Here is an 18,665-nt window from a genome sequence, read left to right on the forward strand (position 1 = left end):
TCAATGTCATCATCACTAAATACAGCTGTAGGAGTCCCAAGAGTTGTCTGATTCTGATTGGCCCACTCTGCTTCAAGATCAACCTCATCTAGAATGATAGGAGACATGTCAACTGTTGCATTCTTTCTCATTCTCAAGCGGAGGTTGTAGTGAACAAAGACGAGATCATTCATCTTCTCCACAGATAATCTATTGCGCCTCTTGGAGTGTATGTGCTCAAACATACTCCAATTGCGCTCACAACCTGATGCGTTGCATGGTTGGCTCAAGATACGAATGGCCAACTTTTGAACATTTGGTGTCTCTGGGCCAAAAAAGTTCCACCAATGATCTGAGTTTGAAATGAGAAAAATAAATAAAATCAGTCTCACTCATGAACTCATTTAACAAGTTACAATATAGTATTGAATAAAACTAAAATTAAGCCTAACAATTTATTTTTACCTGGCATCATAGTTGTCCTACCGTCTTTGGCGACAGGACGAGAGAAGGTCTCCCCTTGTGCATCTGAGAACATCTGTAGCTCTCGAAAAAGGTCTATCTGAGAAGTACCAGCAGGTCCCATCTTCTCCATGATTGCATATAGCCCATTAAGGACCTCCGCATCAGCCTTGAAAGAAGGGATAAAACGGAATGCCGGATTCAGATAATAGGTTGCCGCATGGATGGGCCTATGTAGCTGATGATGCCATCTCCTATCAATGATCTCCCAAATGGGACCATACTTGCTCTCATCTGCTCCATAGACGAATCTGATGGCCTCCTTCGCCCTATCCATGCCCTCATATATATAGCCCATTGCGGGCTTATCTCCATCCGCAACTCGCAACAAAACCACCAAGGGCTTAACAAACTACAAAATTGAAAATATTGTGTAATTTAGAAAAATGAGTAAATAAGAGAATACATATAATAAGTTATAAAACATGAAGCTAAATTGTAGAATTTATAAAAAAATTACCTTCACTATCTCATCACAAGGGACCCAAAAGCCTTGCTCATCAAAAATGCAGTCTGCCATCTCTATCCCTGCAGGGGTGGTAGCATAGGATGAGGAAGACCACTCCTCACCAACAATCATACGTCTCAAGGCAGGCTTAGACCTAAGCATGGACTGCAATGTGAGGAAGTTTGTGGCAAATCTTGTGATTCCTGGACGATGCAACTCCTTCTGCTCTGTGTATTGTCTCATAAGAGCCAACACCCATGAATGATTATATACAAATTTGCAGACATTTCTTGCCCTTTCTACACATCTCTTGACCCATGGGATTTTTCCAATATCCTCCAACATGAGGTCAATGCAATGAGCAGCACATGGAGTCCAAACTATAGATGGGTGCCTCTCCATCAATAGTCTACCTGCAGCAACATAATTTGTTGCATTGTAAATTGTAATTAATGGAGGTACAAACTACAAGATAGTAATTAATTTGCAAACAAAATTAGTTTGTAATCAAAAGTTTACCCGCAGCAACATAATTTGCTGCATTGTCGGTCACCACTTGTACCACGTTCTCCTCACCCACATCTTCAATCACCTCCTCTATCTGCTCACATAGGTAGGTGGCATTCTTGCAATGGGCGGAGGCATCAATGGACTTGATGAAAACGGTGCCCCCTGAAATAAAAAAATAAAGCTAAGTCAATGATCATTCAATAAACCATTAGATAAAAAATAAAAAATTAAAGACTATATGAAACTAAAATTAATCAATCACCTGCGGAAGAAACAAGAAAATTAAGGAGAGTTCTATTTCTCCTATCCGTCCAACCATCAGTCATGATGGTGCAACCTTTAGTGCTCCATATGTGGCGTTGTTCATCTAAATCCTTTTTCACATCATCCACCATTTGAGACAAAATGGGTCCCCTCAAATCACCCTCACTAGGGGCTTTGAACCCTGCCCCGCATATGGTAATGGCATCAACCATTTGTTGCCAATAAGGAGACCTGTCGCAAAGAAACTCAATGAGATAAGTTAAGTATAAAAATTCAATGAGATAAGTTAAGTATAAAAATTAAAACAATCAAAGTTATCAAACATAAAAGTTAGTAAAACATTCACCTGGCTACAAAGAATGGAATACAGCTGTAGCTCCAAAACCTGCCAATTGCCATTTTAGCAGCATCATGGACCTCCTTGTTCCAACCCATGCCCTCAAGCGACGGTTGGGACCCAGGAATAGTGCGAGGCACAAAGAAGGAATCCAACCTAGATTTACGAATCCTAGGTCCAATGATAACATTCCCACTACAACTACTAGTGGTAGGAGCATGAGAAGTGGTGGTGGCACTGCCACTTATAGAAGCAGAAGCAGAAACGGAAGCATCAGCAGTAGCAAACTGAGTGGGACGATATGGAGGTAAGGAAGAAGGGCCTCCAACACTACCTAACTGTGCCCCTCTTCCTAAAACTGTCTCTCTCCCAATGGCCGCTCGATCCTCCTTTTGTTTATTTTTTCTTTCAATCTCCTCAACCATTACATAACAATCACGTATGGCCTCAGAGACTGCTTTTAGGCATGGTTCGGCATCATGTCCACGCACACCAGCAATATGGTATTTCAGCCTACATATACCTCCATGGAATATTGTTTTGCAAAACATACATTTTGTTTGCCCCTTTCCTTGCCCTGGAAAATCCTCATGATATTTCCAAGCAGGGTCCTTTCTCATGGGGGGTCTAGAAGCTGAAGTAGACATTTTAGGATAGTTTTGTGAAAGTTGAAGTTGAGGCAAATAATAAAGTGAAGTTTGCTGCAATAAAACATTACAAATACAAAATAAAATTAATACATACATTCAAAAAAACTAAAGTAGGGTTTGTAAATTTTTTTTAAAAAAAATTGTAGGGTTTGTCAAACCCTACAATTTAAAATTTTTTTTTTTACAAACCCTACATACAACCCTACATAGTACAACTACATACTACATGCTACATACAAATTACAAACATACAAAAGATCTTGCATACAAGAAAATGTAAAACTTTCAAAATAAATGAATAGAAAATGGAATTTTTGCATATAAGAAACAAAATAATGTTAAAAAAAACAATCTTACATCTTACAACAAGCTTGAAATGAGCTGCAAACTCTTCCTATCCAACTCTTGATGCACCAAATCGAAACACAATGCAGCTCCAATGTGACAAATTGAAGAAAACTTGAGATTCCTCCTTGCTGGTTTTTCTTCTATGCACCCTTGTTTTTCTTCCCAACTCACTTTACTCTTCCTTTTTTTGCAAGTGAATGAAATGAAAGTCACTTTTAGGGCTAGAAGACAATTAACATTAAAAAACGGATTTAAAAAAACTTTACAAACTATTTTTTTTTTGACTTTTTATTTGTTGCCAACGCCGGCCGAGTCCAGGGCTCGGGACTCGCCGAGTTTGGCGATTTTGGGCCAAAATCGCCAACTCGGCGAGTCTGGCGAGTTTACTCTCCAGACTCGGCGGAGTCCGAGTTCGAGCCCTTGGGACTCGTTTGGCCTGACTCGGACTCGGACTTGCCGAGTTTGGGCGATTTCAGGTGAGTCTCGTTTCTCTGCATACAGATGTGGGGGCATCTAGTTCTTCCCTTGGGCCACGGATACGAGGAATGGGAAGTGTGGGCAGCCATATGGAAAACTACTTTGTTCCACGTAACACTCCTGGTGCACAACCTGGATTGCTAGGCACTGCATGGAATAAAGAGGCTCACCAACAAGCAAAGGTGGCATGTGCTAGATTTTGGATCTACATCGATATTCCGTTCAATGTTGTTTCTAGTCCATCTTGGGACCAATTGGTCACCACATTGTCTGTGGCAGGTAAGGGGTTCAAGTCCCCAAGTCGTTATGAGATTAGTGGACCGTTATTGCAAGATGAGGTCCAAAACACTGACGCATTAGTGGAAGAGCAAAGGAGTATTTGGGAAAAGAATGGCTGCACCATTCTTTCAGATGGGTGGACGGATGGTAGGAATAGGACACTCATCAACTTTCTAGCTTCTTCAGGGGGATAACTAGTATTTTTAAAATCAATTGATGCCTCCAATGAAGTGAAGAATGCAGAGACCTTGTGCAACATGTTGGATGAGGTGGTGATGGACGTGGGAGTGCAAAATGTCATACAGGTTGTGACTGATAATGCAGCTGCATATGTGGCAGCCGACAAACTTCTAATGGCTAGACATCCGACATTATTTTGGAGCCCTTGTGCTGCCCATTGTCTTGACTTGCTCCTTGAGGACATAGGGAAACTAAGTTGGGTAAAGAAAGTGGTTGAAGATGGAAGGAATATCACCAAATACATCTACAATCACACATGGGTCCTTAATCTTATGAGAGAGCACACTAATGGTAAGGATCTTGTGCGATCGGGGGTCACACGCTTTGCTATCAATTTCCTCACCTTGCAGAGCATACTTGCTACATTGCCCAACTTGAAGCGGATGTTCGTGAGTGAAAGATGGCTGGGGAGTTCTTATGCTACAAAGCCTGAAGCAGAGAAGGTTGTGGTTTCCATTTTTGATTCTAATTTTGCCAAGATGGTGGAGGAGATCATCAATGTAAGTTTTGAGACTTTAATTGATGATTTATTATTTAATTTTCTAATATTACAATCTGCTAATTTTGTTAAATTTTTTATATCTAGGTGTCGGAACCGTTGGTGAGGGTGCTACAAATGGTGGATGGGGATCATAACTCCATGGGGTATCTATATGAGGCCATGGATAAGGCCAAAGAGGCGATTCAACACTTATATGCATCAAACAAGACCAAGTATGAACCCATATGGCGCATAATTGATTGGAGGTGGAACCATTAACTCCACCAACATATTCATGCTGCTGCCTACTTCTTGAATCCCAAGTTTTTTTTACTCCCTGAGTTTCAGAGTAGATGCAGAGGTTAGAATTGGCCTTGACACATGCATACGAAGATTAGTTGATGATGAGAACCTTCGAGACCTGATACTTGATGAGTTGCAGAGCTATAAGAAGGCCACAGGGCCATTGTTTTCTTCACTTGATTGCAAACGTAGGAGAGACACCTTACGACCAGGTGAAAAAAACATGTTTAATTTTATTTTACCATTTATTTCTCTCTTTAAGATTATTAAAATCTTTACAATTAATAAATGGCATTTTTTATCCTTGCAGATTTGTGGTGGGAAGATTATGGTGCCACAGCGCCTAATCTTCAGAAGCTTGCCATCCGCATATTATCGCAGCCTTGTAGTGCTTTTGGTTGTGAGCGCAACTGGAGTGTTTTTGAGGCCATCCATACAAAAAAGCGCAATAGGGTGACTCAACAACGCTTGAATGATCTTGTCTATGTGCGATACAACATTCGATTGCATGAGAAGAAGGTGCAAGGGCAAGATTGACATGAAGCACTTGACTTGGATGACATTGATCCATATGCAGCAGAATGGGTTGCTGCTCCTGATGATGTTGATAATGATTTGGATCCATTCCTTACTGATGAGCAGCTAAGTGAGCTAGAGAGGGCAGGAGAGGAATGGGATGCGGAAGTGGCAGCACGTGAGGAGGAGCATGAGGTTGATCATGCAGCAGAGGCACCTGTTGAGGATGTTGCCACTACTTTAGCATTACCCCCCCAGCAACAACACTCTTTTTTGAGCTTTAGTCATAGGCGCAATTTATGATTTCTCATTTTCATTGATACCAAAACTTGAACTTGATATGTAATTAGAATTTCAGAGGTTGTTGTTTTGTGGTCTATGACTCTATGACTCAATGTCACTATGAGTATGATACTTTGAAATGTATTGAACTCTTATTCATATGTTGCACTTGTTTTTTGGTTTATGCTATGTATTTAACTCAAACTTTGACTTATATATTATGGAAATCAATATATGTTATACAAATTTGCTGTAAATGTGTGTTTTTGAATAATATTTAAAAAAAAAATGTATTTTCAAATGTTCGATAAAGTTGCTGAGTATTGCTGAGTTTTTCCCTAAGTTTTGGCAAGTCCCGAGTTTTTAAAAAAAATTGGCCTTGCCGAGTCATTGCCAAGTTTGAGTTTTTCAACCTTGATTCATGCCATGACTCTACTGTCACTGCAATGTCTATGTGCTCTGTTATTCTGATATGCTAAGTTGCTAACTGCATTTTTGAGTACTGAAAGGCTACTCTTGCCTACCTTCCTTTTTTCCAACTAAGGAGAAAATTAGCTATCTTATCAAAGAAATAGTAACTGTTTTCTTGTATCTTTAATGCCAGAGCTGAAAATGCAATATAACTCATTCATTACCTTCTTGGATAATTTGAGTATTAATGTGCCTCAGTGGTTATAAATGTTTAATTGAGAACCCAACCGGGGTTTCTTATTACAAGACAACATGACTAGTTTTTCATATTAGGCAATTATCTTTCCCTACCCATCTAAGAAATAAAATTCTGCCATATCGCATAAATGCACAGTCATACTGTAAGTGTATAGCAGTACTGTGTATACATAGCCATGCAGTATATGTATAGCCATACAGTGTATACCCAGCCGTACTGTGTATACCCAGCCGTACTGCAAACTCACAGCCATACTGTATCTACATAGGATGTATTATTTTATCCACTGATAAAGTTTACTCACAGCTGTTCATTATAAGCACAAAATTTTATATTTTCCAGCTATCAAGGATTCGTCATAGTCATACATTATTACACCTTGTGATTTATAATTTTCAGTCGACAAGAAAGTACTCACAACCTTTTTATGACAAAAGATTATTTCTCTGATCAAATACATCAATAATTGAATTACCAAATTCTACTGTTCAAATGAGACCTTCTCAGCCATACAACATACTGCTTGATAGAGAATACTCTTAACTAAGAGTCATTCTCTATCAAACCCTATACTGTACAGAGTGACTGCTGGGTTAACAATCTGACCCTTATATTCACAACATTTAGATAGTATTTACTGAGAATTACCTATTCACAGTCGTACAGTATACTGTTTGACAGAAAATACTCTTAACCAAGAGTTATCCTCTGTCAAACCTTATACTATACTGTGACTGCAGAGTTTTCTTTTCAAAAACAATCAGAACTGCAGAGTTTTTTTTTTAAAAACAATTAGAACTGCAGAGTTTTATTTCCTTTTTCTTTTTCAAAAATTAGAACCCAATAATCATAACCCTTTACGCTAGGCATTTGGTTAATGCATTCTCTTACAATTAAATAAATCTTCAACCCCATTCGGCAACCATGAGTATTTGCATTTTCCTACTTGTTGTGACCATTTCACACATCGCCCCATTAAAATGGGGGCCCCCTCTTTTTGCTCTTGTTTTGCCTGTTCTTCTCTCTGCTTTAGGGTTTTGAATTAAATGAGTGAGTCGTCTGGATTAGGGTTAAGCCTTAGGGTTTCCTTTGATATTTTCAAGCCAAAGTCCAGTCCAATTTTGACAGATTATTAAGCACCCTCGCATTGATTGCAATTTTGAAATAAGATGAGCCTGCCAGGAAGTCAAGTTTGTCTCAGGATGGGTCCAGTTAAGATTTTGAGGGCACATTCAAGTTAGGTCTAAAGTGTTATCATTTCAATGATTGAATTATGCAATTTTGTCCGGGTGAATTTTGACCAAATTTTTGAAGGTTTACTAAACTTGCCCCTGGCCTTGGGGATGACCTAATTTTGCCTTGTCAAGTGATTGAAGACCAAAAATGTGGATATTTTGGCCTGCAGAGGTGAAATCGCCCCTGTCCCTCACCCAGGGACCAGGGCGAAAGTGATATTTTATGCATATTGGTTATTGACTTGTTTAATTTGTTTTATGCAGGGTCTCCAGGAGGACAAATTGGACGTAAATTGAATATTTTGAAGATTTTTGAAGACTCAAAAATGATGAATTTTGAATATTCAAGACAAGTTCGCTCCTGTCCCTCACCCAGGGACCAGAGCGATTTTCTTCAAACACACCTCCTTGGACATTTTTTGGATTTGAACTTTTGTTCATAACTTACGAAATGATGGTACCTTCCCCAGCAAAGGAAATTTGAGATGATAATTATGAAGATTTGACCCTAAGGAACAAAATCGCTCCTATCCCTCACTAAAGGACCAGAGCTTGTTTTTCAAAGTTACACTGTCCTTGTAGGACCAAGACAATTTTTTGATTGGAAGAGATCAAGGAGGGCATGTTTTTTCCATTGAATATAATTTGAGCAATTGGCAAGCAAGGAAATATGCTAAAATGACAAAATCGCTCCTGTCCCTCACTGAAGGACCGGAGCTTGAATTCCAAGTTTGCCCAATCCTTACAAAATTTAAATAATTTCGTGATTTGAGAAGGACAAGGGAAGAATGCTTTGTTCATTGAATATAACTTGAGCCGTCTACGAAGTTGAAAATCAACCCAAGTTGCAATAGGCGCTCCTGTCCTTGACCAAGGGACCAGAGCGATTTTTAAATGAAGCTCCTGTCCCTCTCCAAGGGACCAGAGCGATTTTCTCAAAAGACAAGTTTTGGCCAAGGTGAAGCGAATTTCAAGCTTGATATGAAGGAAAGAGGGCATAGTCACTCCATTTGAAGATAATTTCGGAGGTTGCAAAACGCAAAGTGAGCCCATAATGGCCAAGGCGCTCCTGTCCCTCTCCAAGGGACCAGAGCGATCTCCTCATAAGGCAAATTTCCCGCAAAGTTAAAACGAATTTCATGTTTGGGATGAGTAAAGGAAGGCCTGATCGCTCCATTGAGGACAATTTTGAAAGTTGGCGAAACACAAGTGAGCTTATAAATGCAAGATCGCTCCTGTCCCTCTCCAAGGGACCAGGGCGAAATATAGATTGTCCAGCCTCCCTCTCCAAATTTGGACAAGTCCGAGCCTAGACACATGATGGCAATGATATTTGGAATGCCTTAAAGAAAAACGAAGTTGCAAAGACCACAAGCATTTGATGAAATTGGCTAAGGCGCTCCTGTCCCTCTCCCAGGGACCGGAGCGAAATCTTCAAATTTGCCTGATTGCCTAACATTTTGAAGTGCTACTGTCGTTTACAAGACTCGAGATGGGATAAGGAACAATGTTTTACGCCTTGAAGAGAATTTGATGTTGATATGATTAAGGATTTGTGCCATGGACTAAATTTCGCTCCTGTCCTTCACTGGAGGACCAGGGCGATTTCTATAAAATCAAGCATCTCCCTCCAGAATCACGCCAAGGCAAGGTTTTACGAAATGAGAAACGCCTTTTGGAAAACGATGGACAAGGAAACGTCCACAAGAATTGACAATTTTTGGCTCAAGTATAAAATTCACTCTTGTCCTTCACTGGAGGACCAGGGCGAAAATCCTTAGAAGGGCTCGTTTTGTCTTGAGAGGGCGAATTGAACATGCATTAAGCGAACAATAGAGATCATTGATTGCCTCACATCATAAATTGACAATTTGGAAAACGAGGATCAAGGACAAAAAGATGAAATCGCTCCTGTCCCACCAAGGGACCAGGGCGAAAATGGTTCTAAAGAGCATTCATTAAAAAATTGAATAGATCAAACTCAAAGTCACGAATGAAAACCCCATTTTGGACGTAAAGAAAGAAATTTCGAATGTAAAAGGCAAGAAGTATGAGGTCTAGAATAAAATCGCTCTTGTCCTTCAGTCAAGGACCAGGGCGAAATTGCTTTAAAACAAGTTCCTTCCAAAGATGAAATAAATTAAACCCCAAATGCCAAGCAAGAATGCTATTTTGGACACCCAAGATGAGACTTGGAACGTGAGAAGCGAGAGATACAAGGCCAAAATGAAGGGGCGCTCCTGCCCCTCTCCAAGGGACCAGAGCGATCTTGTTAATATCTATTGTTTTCCATGCTTGGGCGCCAATATCATTCAAATTGCATTAAATGCCAAGTTCGATAAAACCTTGAAACATTTTGAAATTAAATTGACATTTAATAAGTGCGCATGGTATTTAATAATTAATTTAAGCCTTTAAAAAATCGAAAATTTTAGTTATAAAGGCATTTTAAATTAATTAATATTAAATAAATTTAAGAAAGAGCGCTTCGGGGGTATTATTTTAATATTATTTATGAAGTCGGCCTCTTCTTTTATTTTATTTTGTTTATTTTTTGGCCTATTTTCCAAGTCGGCCTATTGGAAATTGCCAAGATGAGCGCCTATATAGTGGAGGTGTGTTGAGCGATTTTAATCCATCATTCATTCATTTGTTCAAAAACGATTTTTGAAGAAGTAATAAAGGAGCGAAATCTCATCCAAGGAGAAGTGCGAATTTTGATCCAAGAAGGAGTGCGAACTTTGTTGGAGGTTAGAGGAGTAGCGAATTTTCCCCAAAGCGTTGAAGGCTAAGGGTGGTGAAATTGCTAGAGGAAGCTCACGTTGAAGACTTCGATCCACATTTTGCCTAGCAAACTTGCTTAATTTTGCATCTTTTTTTTGAGTTAGTTCTCAAGTGGAGGTATGGTGAGATTGTCCTAGTCTCAATTTTGAATTTTGAATTTTGAATTTTGAATTCCAAATTGCGTCATCATATTTAGGAAATGATAATTTAAAGATTTATCATGAAGTTTCCTAGATTTAAACTCTTTCTAATCTATATTTCTACATTGCGAAGCATGTTGCTCATTATGAAATGTTGTGAAGGTGTCAAGATGGCGACCCCAAAGCCAGGAGCATCCACCAGTCGTCCAGCCCTCATGAAGGAAGATCAAAGGAATGAAGAAATGGAGACCAAGATCGTGTCAAAATGGAGCAACATTGGAGATACCAACTTGGGAAACTTCAGTGTGAAGAAGTTTCGAGAGGTCCCTTACATTGGAAAGCCATCACCTGTCGCAAGGAGAATAATTTGAAGTGGCATTATCAAGGCGGCCGGCTTCCCTCCAGCAGTCCAGTGCCATGAGCTGATGATCGAGTGTGCTCGCCATTATGACCCACAGTCAAGATCGATCGTGTCCAAGGAAGGAAACACTTTGGCTTATCTTTCAGATGAGGCTGTCAGTGAAGCTCTTCACCTACCAGAACATAAGGATATGATTTACAAAAGCTTGGAAGGAGCTAGATCCATGTACGAAGATGATCCAGACACTTGCTTGAGCATCATCAACAAGAATTGGCTACTCAAAAGTCGTCCTCGCCTGAGCAAGATTCCCAACACACCACATAGGATCGACTTCCAGGAGGAGTACAGAGATTTGATAACCTTACTCAATCGAGTTACAGGGGCTCCTCAAGCCTTCTATTTTGAGAAGTGGATGTTCTTCTTCATCCAAGTGATAGTTCAAGGAAAAGGAACAATTCATTGGGCTAGAATCGTTAGCCATTGCTTGGACGTACAGTTGAGAAGACTGAAGGCTACTAAATCCTTTCACATGAGCTTGTACATCATGTATGCCTTGATCAGGAGTTTTGAATATGCAGGACTACCTCACAGAGGATCGATTGGAAGAGGACCTGGAGAAGTCAGAGTTTGTGAATCTTATGTTCATTTGCATCATCCACCTGGGAGTAATTACAAGTTAGTCAATGATACTTTCACAATGAACATCACCAGGACACTACAAGGCGGGATTCATAATCCGCTATCTCAAGAGGCACAAGAACTTGTAAAGAGGTATGGTGCTTGGTTTATCCAATTCCAGAAGTTTACATATATCAGAGTTCATGGGTGTCCTTCACCTCCATATATGTTGCCAAGATATCCGACAGACAGAATAGTACTACTTGAGGTGACTAGGCAGTTGGCAGCTTATGCGAAGGCATTCAGACACAGGCATGGAAATGGGATTCCTGTACCTATCATACTAGGGAATTCAGTTGAGGTATGTCCTAATGCTCCAACTTTAGATGATGCAGAAAGGGAGTTGGCCTTATATTCATTTTCATTCTTTTCATTGAGGGAGAATTTTGATCCTTATGGGCATATAGAAGAGACAGTTGGTAGAAAATACAAGCATGAATGTCAGGTAGAGGACTTTTGGATGAATCTCTCAGATGATTTGGAAGTGAAAAGAAAGATGCATTCCAGATTGCATTTGGATTTCATCAGGAAATGCAAAGTTTACAGAGTGGCTGATCAAGCTCAGGACAGTGGCAGGCACCTCCAATCCTCTTATGATAGAGAGGACAAGGCAGTAAAGATAGATTGGAATGAACCTGAGGTTGTGGACTTGAAAACTTTGATGGCTCCAGTTTTGTCCTGTACTCGCAGATGGGTTGATGTGCAACGTCAAAAGTTGAGAGAGCAAAATATATCAATGACTTTTACTTTGGAGGAAAGGTCGACAGAAGGAGCAAGCGTAAGTGAGGGCCATCCTCATTCTAGAAGCACAAGCGAAGGCAATCCTCACCCCAGAAGCGTAAGTGAAGGCAATCCCCATCATAGAGGTGCGAAGAGGAAGGAAAGACCTGAGAAAAGAGAATCTTCCAAGAAGAAGCAAGAGGCCAATCGAGATCGCTCATCCGGCACATCTTCTCGACAAGAGAAGAGGACACTGGAAGTTGAGGAATCTATGGAGTCAATGGTTCAGAATGATAAACATGACGAAGGACAGGCATCTCAACGTTCATCAAGTCAATCTCCCCAGGTCAATGAACTACATGAAGACAAGGATGATGATGAAGCAACATCTCCTCTCCGGAAAGAAGAGACACTACCTAAAGAAATACAAGTTAGAGAGACAAGGTCCGCCATTCCAGATTGGTTGAAGGAGAGATTAACAAGGGTGATTGTGATCGAGGACGAAGATAATGTGATTGATTTAGATAGCCTTGTTGGAGATTCTCAGGGAGTAACAGAAAAGAAGAAGGCCACCAAAATGTCCAAGATGATCAGAGATGAAACAGGGTCCAGGAAGTTGCAGATAGCTACACCGGCAGTGGACAAGTACGAGGGTGAGATCCTTGCAGAAGAGTATGATGTAGAAACCGTTGAGCTTGGTCCACTCACCACCGAGCAGGCATTAGATGAGGCAACTGATTCATTTGAGGCGCTTAAAGATAAACTTAAGGAAGAAATGGAAAAGAATAGAAAACTTGAGAGAGAGGTCGGTGCTTGGAGAGGCTACTTTAGTCACCTCAGTCAGCCTTTGGGACGTCAGGATCCAACAGTATCTCCTGTGCAAGCACTTCCCCTTGAATCAGTTGGTGAAGCAGAGAAAGTTAAGAGCTTGGTCCAGCTTATGAGCTCTTGGATTAACAAATCCCATACAGTTGCCATTGAGTTTGCAACAAGAATGATGCAGACCATTCATCGGGCTATCCAGGTCCTTGAGATCATCCACAACCTAATGATAACAGTAGCCGCCTTTGCTCATACTAAAGATGTTATCATTCCTGTTCTTCAAGTAATCAGGCAAACACCAAGAAAGATCTTAGCACAAGAAAAAATAATGGATGGAGGAGCTCATAATTTACTCCAGTGGTCTACTTTACTCCAGATGAAGGAAGTTCTCTTCGAGGACACCAGCACCAAATGCAATCAAGTAGAGGAGGTCATCCATCCGATCCAGGACAAGGTGTTTGGGGTTTTATGTACTATTCTTGGCAGAAGGATCGAAGTTGAGATAGATGTGGATCTTCAAGAATTGGAAGAAAGGGTCAAGGTCATCTTTTGCAAAGATGAGAATGTTATTACAGATGAGCAAAGAGATCAGATGTTTGCTACTATGCTCCTGATTGAGAAAATTAAGGAACTCGAACCTGAATGGGACGTAGCTCTTCTCAAGGCCTTTGATCAGATTATTCACTTGGAGGAACGAATGAGGAATCTTCCTGAGATTCCTATTGCTGAGATTGAGGGAATCGTGTCCAGATTCATTGCATATGCTAAAAAGGAGCATTGGAAAGGGAATAAGGTTCTAGAAGAGAGGTTGTTATAGATGACATGGCACCTTAATTGTCATTGGTCTATGTTTCCTAGATTTTTGTGCCAAATTAAATATTTGGCTATGCATTTAATGTTGTGCAATAAAAAGGGAACTTTTGTAATAAAACCCTAATTAGGGTTTAGGTGTCAAAATCTCAGCCATTGATCTTCTTTTGATCTGGGCCGTTCATTGTAATTGAGGATGCTATATATACCCTCACTCATTTTCATTTTGTCATTAGAGATTAGAAGATTAGAAAATAAGAAATAGTTAGAAGTTTAGAGCCTTTGGAGAGAAGAAAGTTATTTTGTAGAAAGATTGAGCATTGAAGAAGGAATTTCAAGCAATTGTTGTCTATTTTGGCTTTGAGATCAATAAAATATTGAAGTTATGGTGTTTTATTGCAATTCTTGTGGCTATCTTCATGGTTATTTACTTTCTTGAATCATTCTCAGTCGAAGTAGTATTTAAGTTTGAAAGGACTAAGTGTTGGGCTTGATTTTGGTGAGATTCACGTTCCAAACCACTAGCTTCTTACTGATTGTGGGAACGCCTTGTGTGGTCAACTGGAGAGACTTGAATTACTTAAACCTTCAATCGTCATTGAGCTTTGGATATGTGCCTTTGTGGTAGTGTCCATGATCCTTGATGAATTGAAAAATCATTTGTTACCTTAGAAGATCGCATCAATTTCAGTTGGGTTGTTACTTCATGGCAATATTGAAATTGGTAGAATCTTGCCAAGTCTAGCCTACATTAGGTCATTCATAGGATTAAATCAGAATTTATCCCTTGCAAACTCTACCTTTTGATCTTTTTGAAGAACTTATTAGTTTTAGGAAATCTTGTTCCTGCAAATCGGAGGACGTAAGGCCCCTTGATGAAACAGCATTCACAACCACCACTAGTGCTTATCCACACGTAGAGACCCTACATAAAAGAACATTGGAGTCACCCTGATTGATCCTTTTTTGCGACATCTTCAGCAATCAGAGGCTTTATTCAAGAGAGGATAAGGTACCCTTGGGTATTTTATTCTGTGTATGATTGTGTACAAAATACACGTCAACACTACTCCAGGTTGATTTAATTTCAGAAGAAAAATCATTTAAGAGCAGATGGCTTTACAGAAATACATTATTCCTACCCTAGAATGCCCAACTCACAGTTAAATCGAAATATAATAGAGAGTATTTCTGCATTTTCTTCCTTCAAATAATTCAACCAAGAATTTCAAACTCAAAAGAAGGAATAGAGGAATAAACAAGCTTGCTGGGTTTCGTAAATATCACATGACCTGAAATTCAGAGGATAACTCAACTTGATTAAGCTCTTAAAGTGCAGTTCTTCTCTTTTGAAACTTCCTGAGCTTTTACCAGCAGAATAAACCCCAAATGGATGCAGTGCTTACTGCAGGAGAATGCTAGGAAATACTGAGCTTCCAAACATTTCTCAAAACCCTTTTTCCATAGTACCTATCGCTCCTCCCCAAACATGCCATATACCTCTTCAAAAATGAGGCGGATTCCCCAACTCGGCCTAATCTCAAGCAGTTACGAGAATTTTCTTCCAAGAAGGATCACGCGAAAATGATGTCGAGCCCCTCACACAAGTTTTGCGTCCAGAAAATGTTTGTCTTCCGGGAGAAGCAACTGGTCATGCCAAATGGCCTTCCTGCCATTCAAAGCTTCTTAAGGAATCACATAATTTCATTTCCCTTTTGTTGAATTCCTTAATGGAATAAAAACATATGGCATGAAAAGTTTATTTGAACATATTATTCCATATTATACCCGATAATGTATTTCAAAGACATTGTATTGAGCATTGATTAATACACATTGTATTAAGAATAGGATTGATGTTTTATTTGATATCCTTGTTTTGTGCCATCTTATACATTTTGCGGCTTTAAGAAAGATTTAAAATAAATTAATTCAATATTAGAGCCCCTTTTAATTTATTTTTATATATACTTAGCTATATTTTAAAAATAGCCATAATAGAATCGGCCAATGCTTTGCACAAAAGGACCTTATGTTGCAAGAACATTGTTGAAGTTTGGATCAGATTTATATAGGTTGATATTTTATTTTATTTTATTTGGATATCACACAATATTTTGTCTAAAGTAACAGCTTATTGTCTTACAGATTGCTGCCGTTTACTATCACAATAATATTGGCTACAAACTGCTCTCTTAATGATGGCGACTGTTGAATGTAATTCTGATCTGGAGAGCTTTCCTTATCTTCACCGTTTTTCGTATTTCACACTTTGCTTCCAACGATAGCAAAGTATTTAAGCAAGTAGTGATCCACAAAGGAGTCATGACTCCTTGTGGAACCGACATGGTTCTCCAAGGAGTCGTGACTCCCATGTGGAGTCACGTTGGTGTTTATGGCCCGATGCATATCCCACGATAGTATCATCGGGTTCTTCAAACAATTAATCGGTCACTTAAACCATTTGTTATATGCACTCAAACACATCATATCGGTTAGAGTCTCTAATGAAATAACATAATTATATATATTATTAAATGTTGAAGGCCTTAAGGCCAATTTAACATTTAATTTTATCCGACTGAAGCTATAAATCATCAACAAACATTAATATATTATATTCATATATTTACGTTACCAAACATGAGCCAGAGAAATTTTTAATTATTTATTAAGAATAATAAAAAATATTAATAAATAAATTAATAATAATAACCAACTAACTTGGAGACCAATCGATGACTTAGAATCATGAAACCCTAAAACCTCTATATAGACCAGTTAGGGTTACCTGACGCGACAGGTTGACGAAAATAACATGGTCAACATGAGACGACCTGTCTCACTTTCTGTTAGGGTTTTCAGATGGCATGGGTTCTCTTTTCCTTACCTTCTGACTTGATGATACTTCCCCTCCCTTCTCGGAGGACGACGAACTCCTGCACACACTTGGCCAGTTCAAACAATTAGTCTGAAATCTTGTCATAACTCTGACATTTCAAAAATATTATCGACAAAGTAAACATCTTAAATATCATCATGTTAAATATCAAAACATCAATTTAACAGTTGTAAGTCATTATTTCAATGTACTAAGCACAAATGCCATCTAGGGCATCATAACTCAATTATAATATAAACATCGAGAGCATCATCACTCAATTATAATATAAACATTTAGGGCACATTTAACATCGCGTAAATATTGCATAAAACAACTAGTGCACAAATGAGATGTAACAGTTTCCCCAAATAGATCATTGGTTCTTGCTTTTGTAGAGTACCTATGCATTTGGCTTAGCTGAATCTGTAGCTTTGTTACCCAGCTAGCTGCTATGTAAACTTTTCTATATTTGGTTGTGAAACTGGATTGTTGAAGTAGCTTAACTTACAATCTGCTCCCTTACATGCATGTACACACTCACTCATATGCATCATAAATCTAGAGGCCATCATTTAAACCATAGTAACTAGGATACTTAAGTATACAGATGAGGATCCCATGTTTACTCCCGTACTCACATCTTTAGGTGACCATATTTATATATGGTATAGCTGCAATGTTATTCATTTACCCCCACGTCCTAATTTGTTTATAGACATATCCTGATTTGGAATGACATCTCCATGCCATACCCACATGTCTTCAAGTGATAATGAATTAAGCATCCAAGAGGCTTAGTGTTTTAGAGTTGAATTTTGAACATTCACAAACATGATCATGTTTTCACATGTGTGAGAAAGTTGTCATGTTAGAAAAAATAAAAAAACAACAAACTTAATAGAATGTTGGAAGTCGTGAGCTGTCACTTGCACTCTTCATGCCACATTTATCATTAAAATGCATATTTTCTGTCTTTTTCTGCCATTTAAACCATCAAATTTTAGGCATTTGTGTGTGTGCATGATTCATTATTCAGGGAGAATGAAATTTAGGAAAAATATGCTTTTTCTCCTGATTGTTTAAATTCATTCATCAATAATTTAAATTATTTTTGTGATTATAACTTGAGTTTCTTAGTCAGCTTTAAAATGATTCAATTGTCATCTTTTAATTGAAGTGAAACTTGTTTGTTTGTATCTAAAAACCTTATTATTGTAAACTGGTGCCAGGAAAGAGTTATGGCGGAAATCTGATCAATTTAGTCTGATTAAATCAGTTACCTTGCATTTTAAATTTTGAATTTGTGAGATCTCCATTGGCTCTTACAATTATGATATATTTCTAAAATAACTGTAATTGCATCCTTTTAAGAGTCATCCATTTTTATTTACTTTGACAACATATCTGTCTTTTAATGAGAGTGTTGTGATATTTGTGTCAAATTAATACTGCTTCCTTTCACTTGCACATTTGAATATATAATACAATTCATTGATGGCATTCAAATATTTGTGTTGTATAGTGAAATCTATTGTGGTTCTGCTTGCGAATAGTATTAACTGCAATTACCTTGCAACTTGTGAGTAAAAAAGTTTTAATTATGGAGCAGTATTTGTCCATCAATTTTATAATCTTAAGAATGTTTTGATCTGTTCTTTTTGTCAGTTATGCCATTGTGAGTGTGGTGTGCTATTGTTTGGAAATAGATGCTTTCATTTTCAATGCTACAAAAATAATGCTGGTTTGTCAATGTATCTTCTGGTCATTACCCTACTTTGTGAAGCTATATGATTTCTTTTCCTGTGATACTTGTTCTTATGTTTTATTGTTGTAACATTTATTATGCAGATTTCTTTTGTGAATGTTTCTTTCTCGTCCATTGTTAGTTACTGCTTGAAGAGAATACATATGAAAAGTATTTTTAG

The 18,665-nt window shown here is 38.6% G+C and overlaps 2 protein-coding genes and 1 long non-coding RNA gene across 6 annotated transcripts in view; 2 read left to right on the forward strand and 1 right to left on the reverse strand.

The window, feature by feature from the left end:
* LOC131049930 (glycosyltransferase BC10) overlaps window positions 1-18,665 on the forward strand; it is a 148,265-nt gene that overhangs the window by 42,435 nt on the left and 87,165 nt on the right. The gene's annotated exons all lie outside the window — the stretch shown is intronic.
* On the reverse strand, window positions 348-1,899 carry LOC131049923 (uncharacterized). Its single transcript, XM_057984021.2, has 4 exons — window positions 1,722-1,899; window positions 1,469-1,621; window positions 962-1,362; window positions 348-853 (listed from the first exon to the last, which is right to left on the reverse strand). Exons 1-4 carry the CDS (start codon window positions 1,852-1,854, stop codon window positions 392-394), a joined length of 1,149 nt encoding a protein of 382 aa, XP_057840004.2. The 5' UTR covers window positions 1,855-1,899; the 3' UTR covers window positions 348-391.
* On the forward strand, window positions 2,902-5,712 carry LOC131049952 (uncharacterized). The gene is made up of 3 exons (XR_009106821.2): window positions 2,902-4,554; window positions 4,641-5,050; window positions 5,149-5,712. It is a non-coding gene; the product is annotated as an uncharacterized LOC131049952 (long non-coding RNA).

The sequence above is a fragment of the Cryptomeria japonica genome, chromosome 5 (assembly GCF_030272615.1).
Source record: "Cryptomeria japonica chromosome 5, Sugi_1.0, whole genome shotgun sequence".
NCBI lineage: Eukaryota > Viridiplantae > Streptophyta > Pinopsida > Cupressales > Cupressaceae > Cryptomeria > Cryptomeria japonica.

Excerpts from the sequence above, each read along its gene's own strand:
- LOC131049923 (XM_057984021.2), bottom strand. The coding sequence starts at position 1,854 with ATGGTGGATGATGTGAAAAAGGATTTAGATGAACAACGCCACATATGG. Across the intron at positions 1,363-1,468 it reads AGCAAATTATGTTGCTGCGG|GTAGACTATTGATGGAGAGG; the intron begins GTAAACTTTTGA and ends ATGTTGCTGCAG. Across the intron at positions 854-961 it reads CTTGTGATGAGATAGTGAAG|TTTGTTAAGCCCTTGGTGGT; the intron begins GTAATTTTTTTA and ends TCAATTTTGTAG.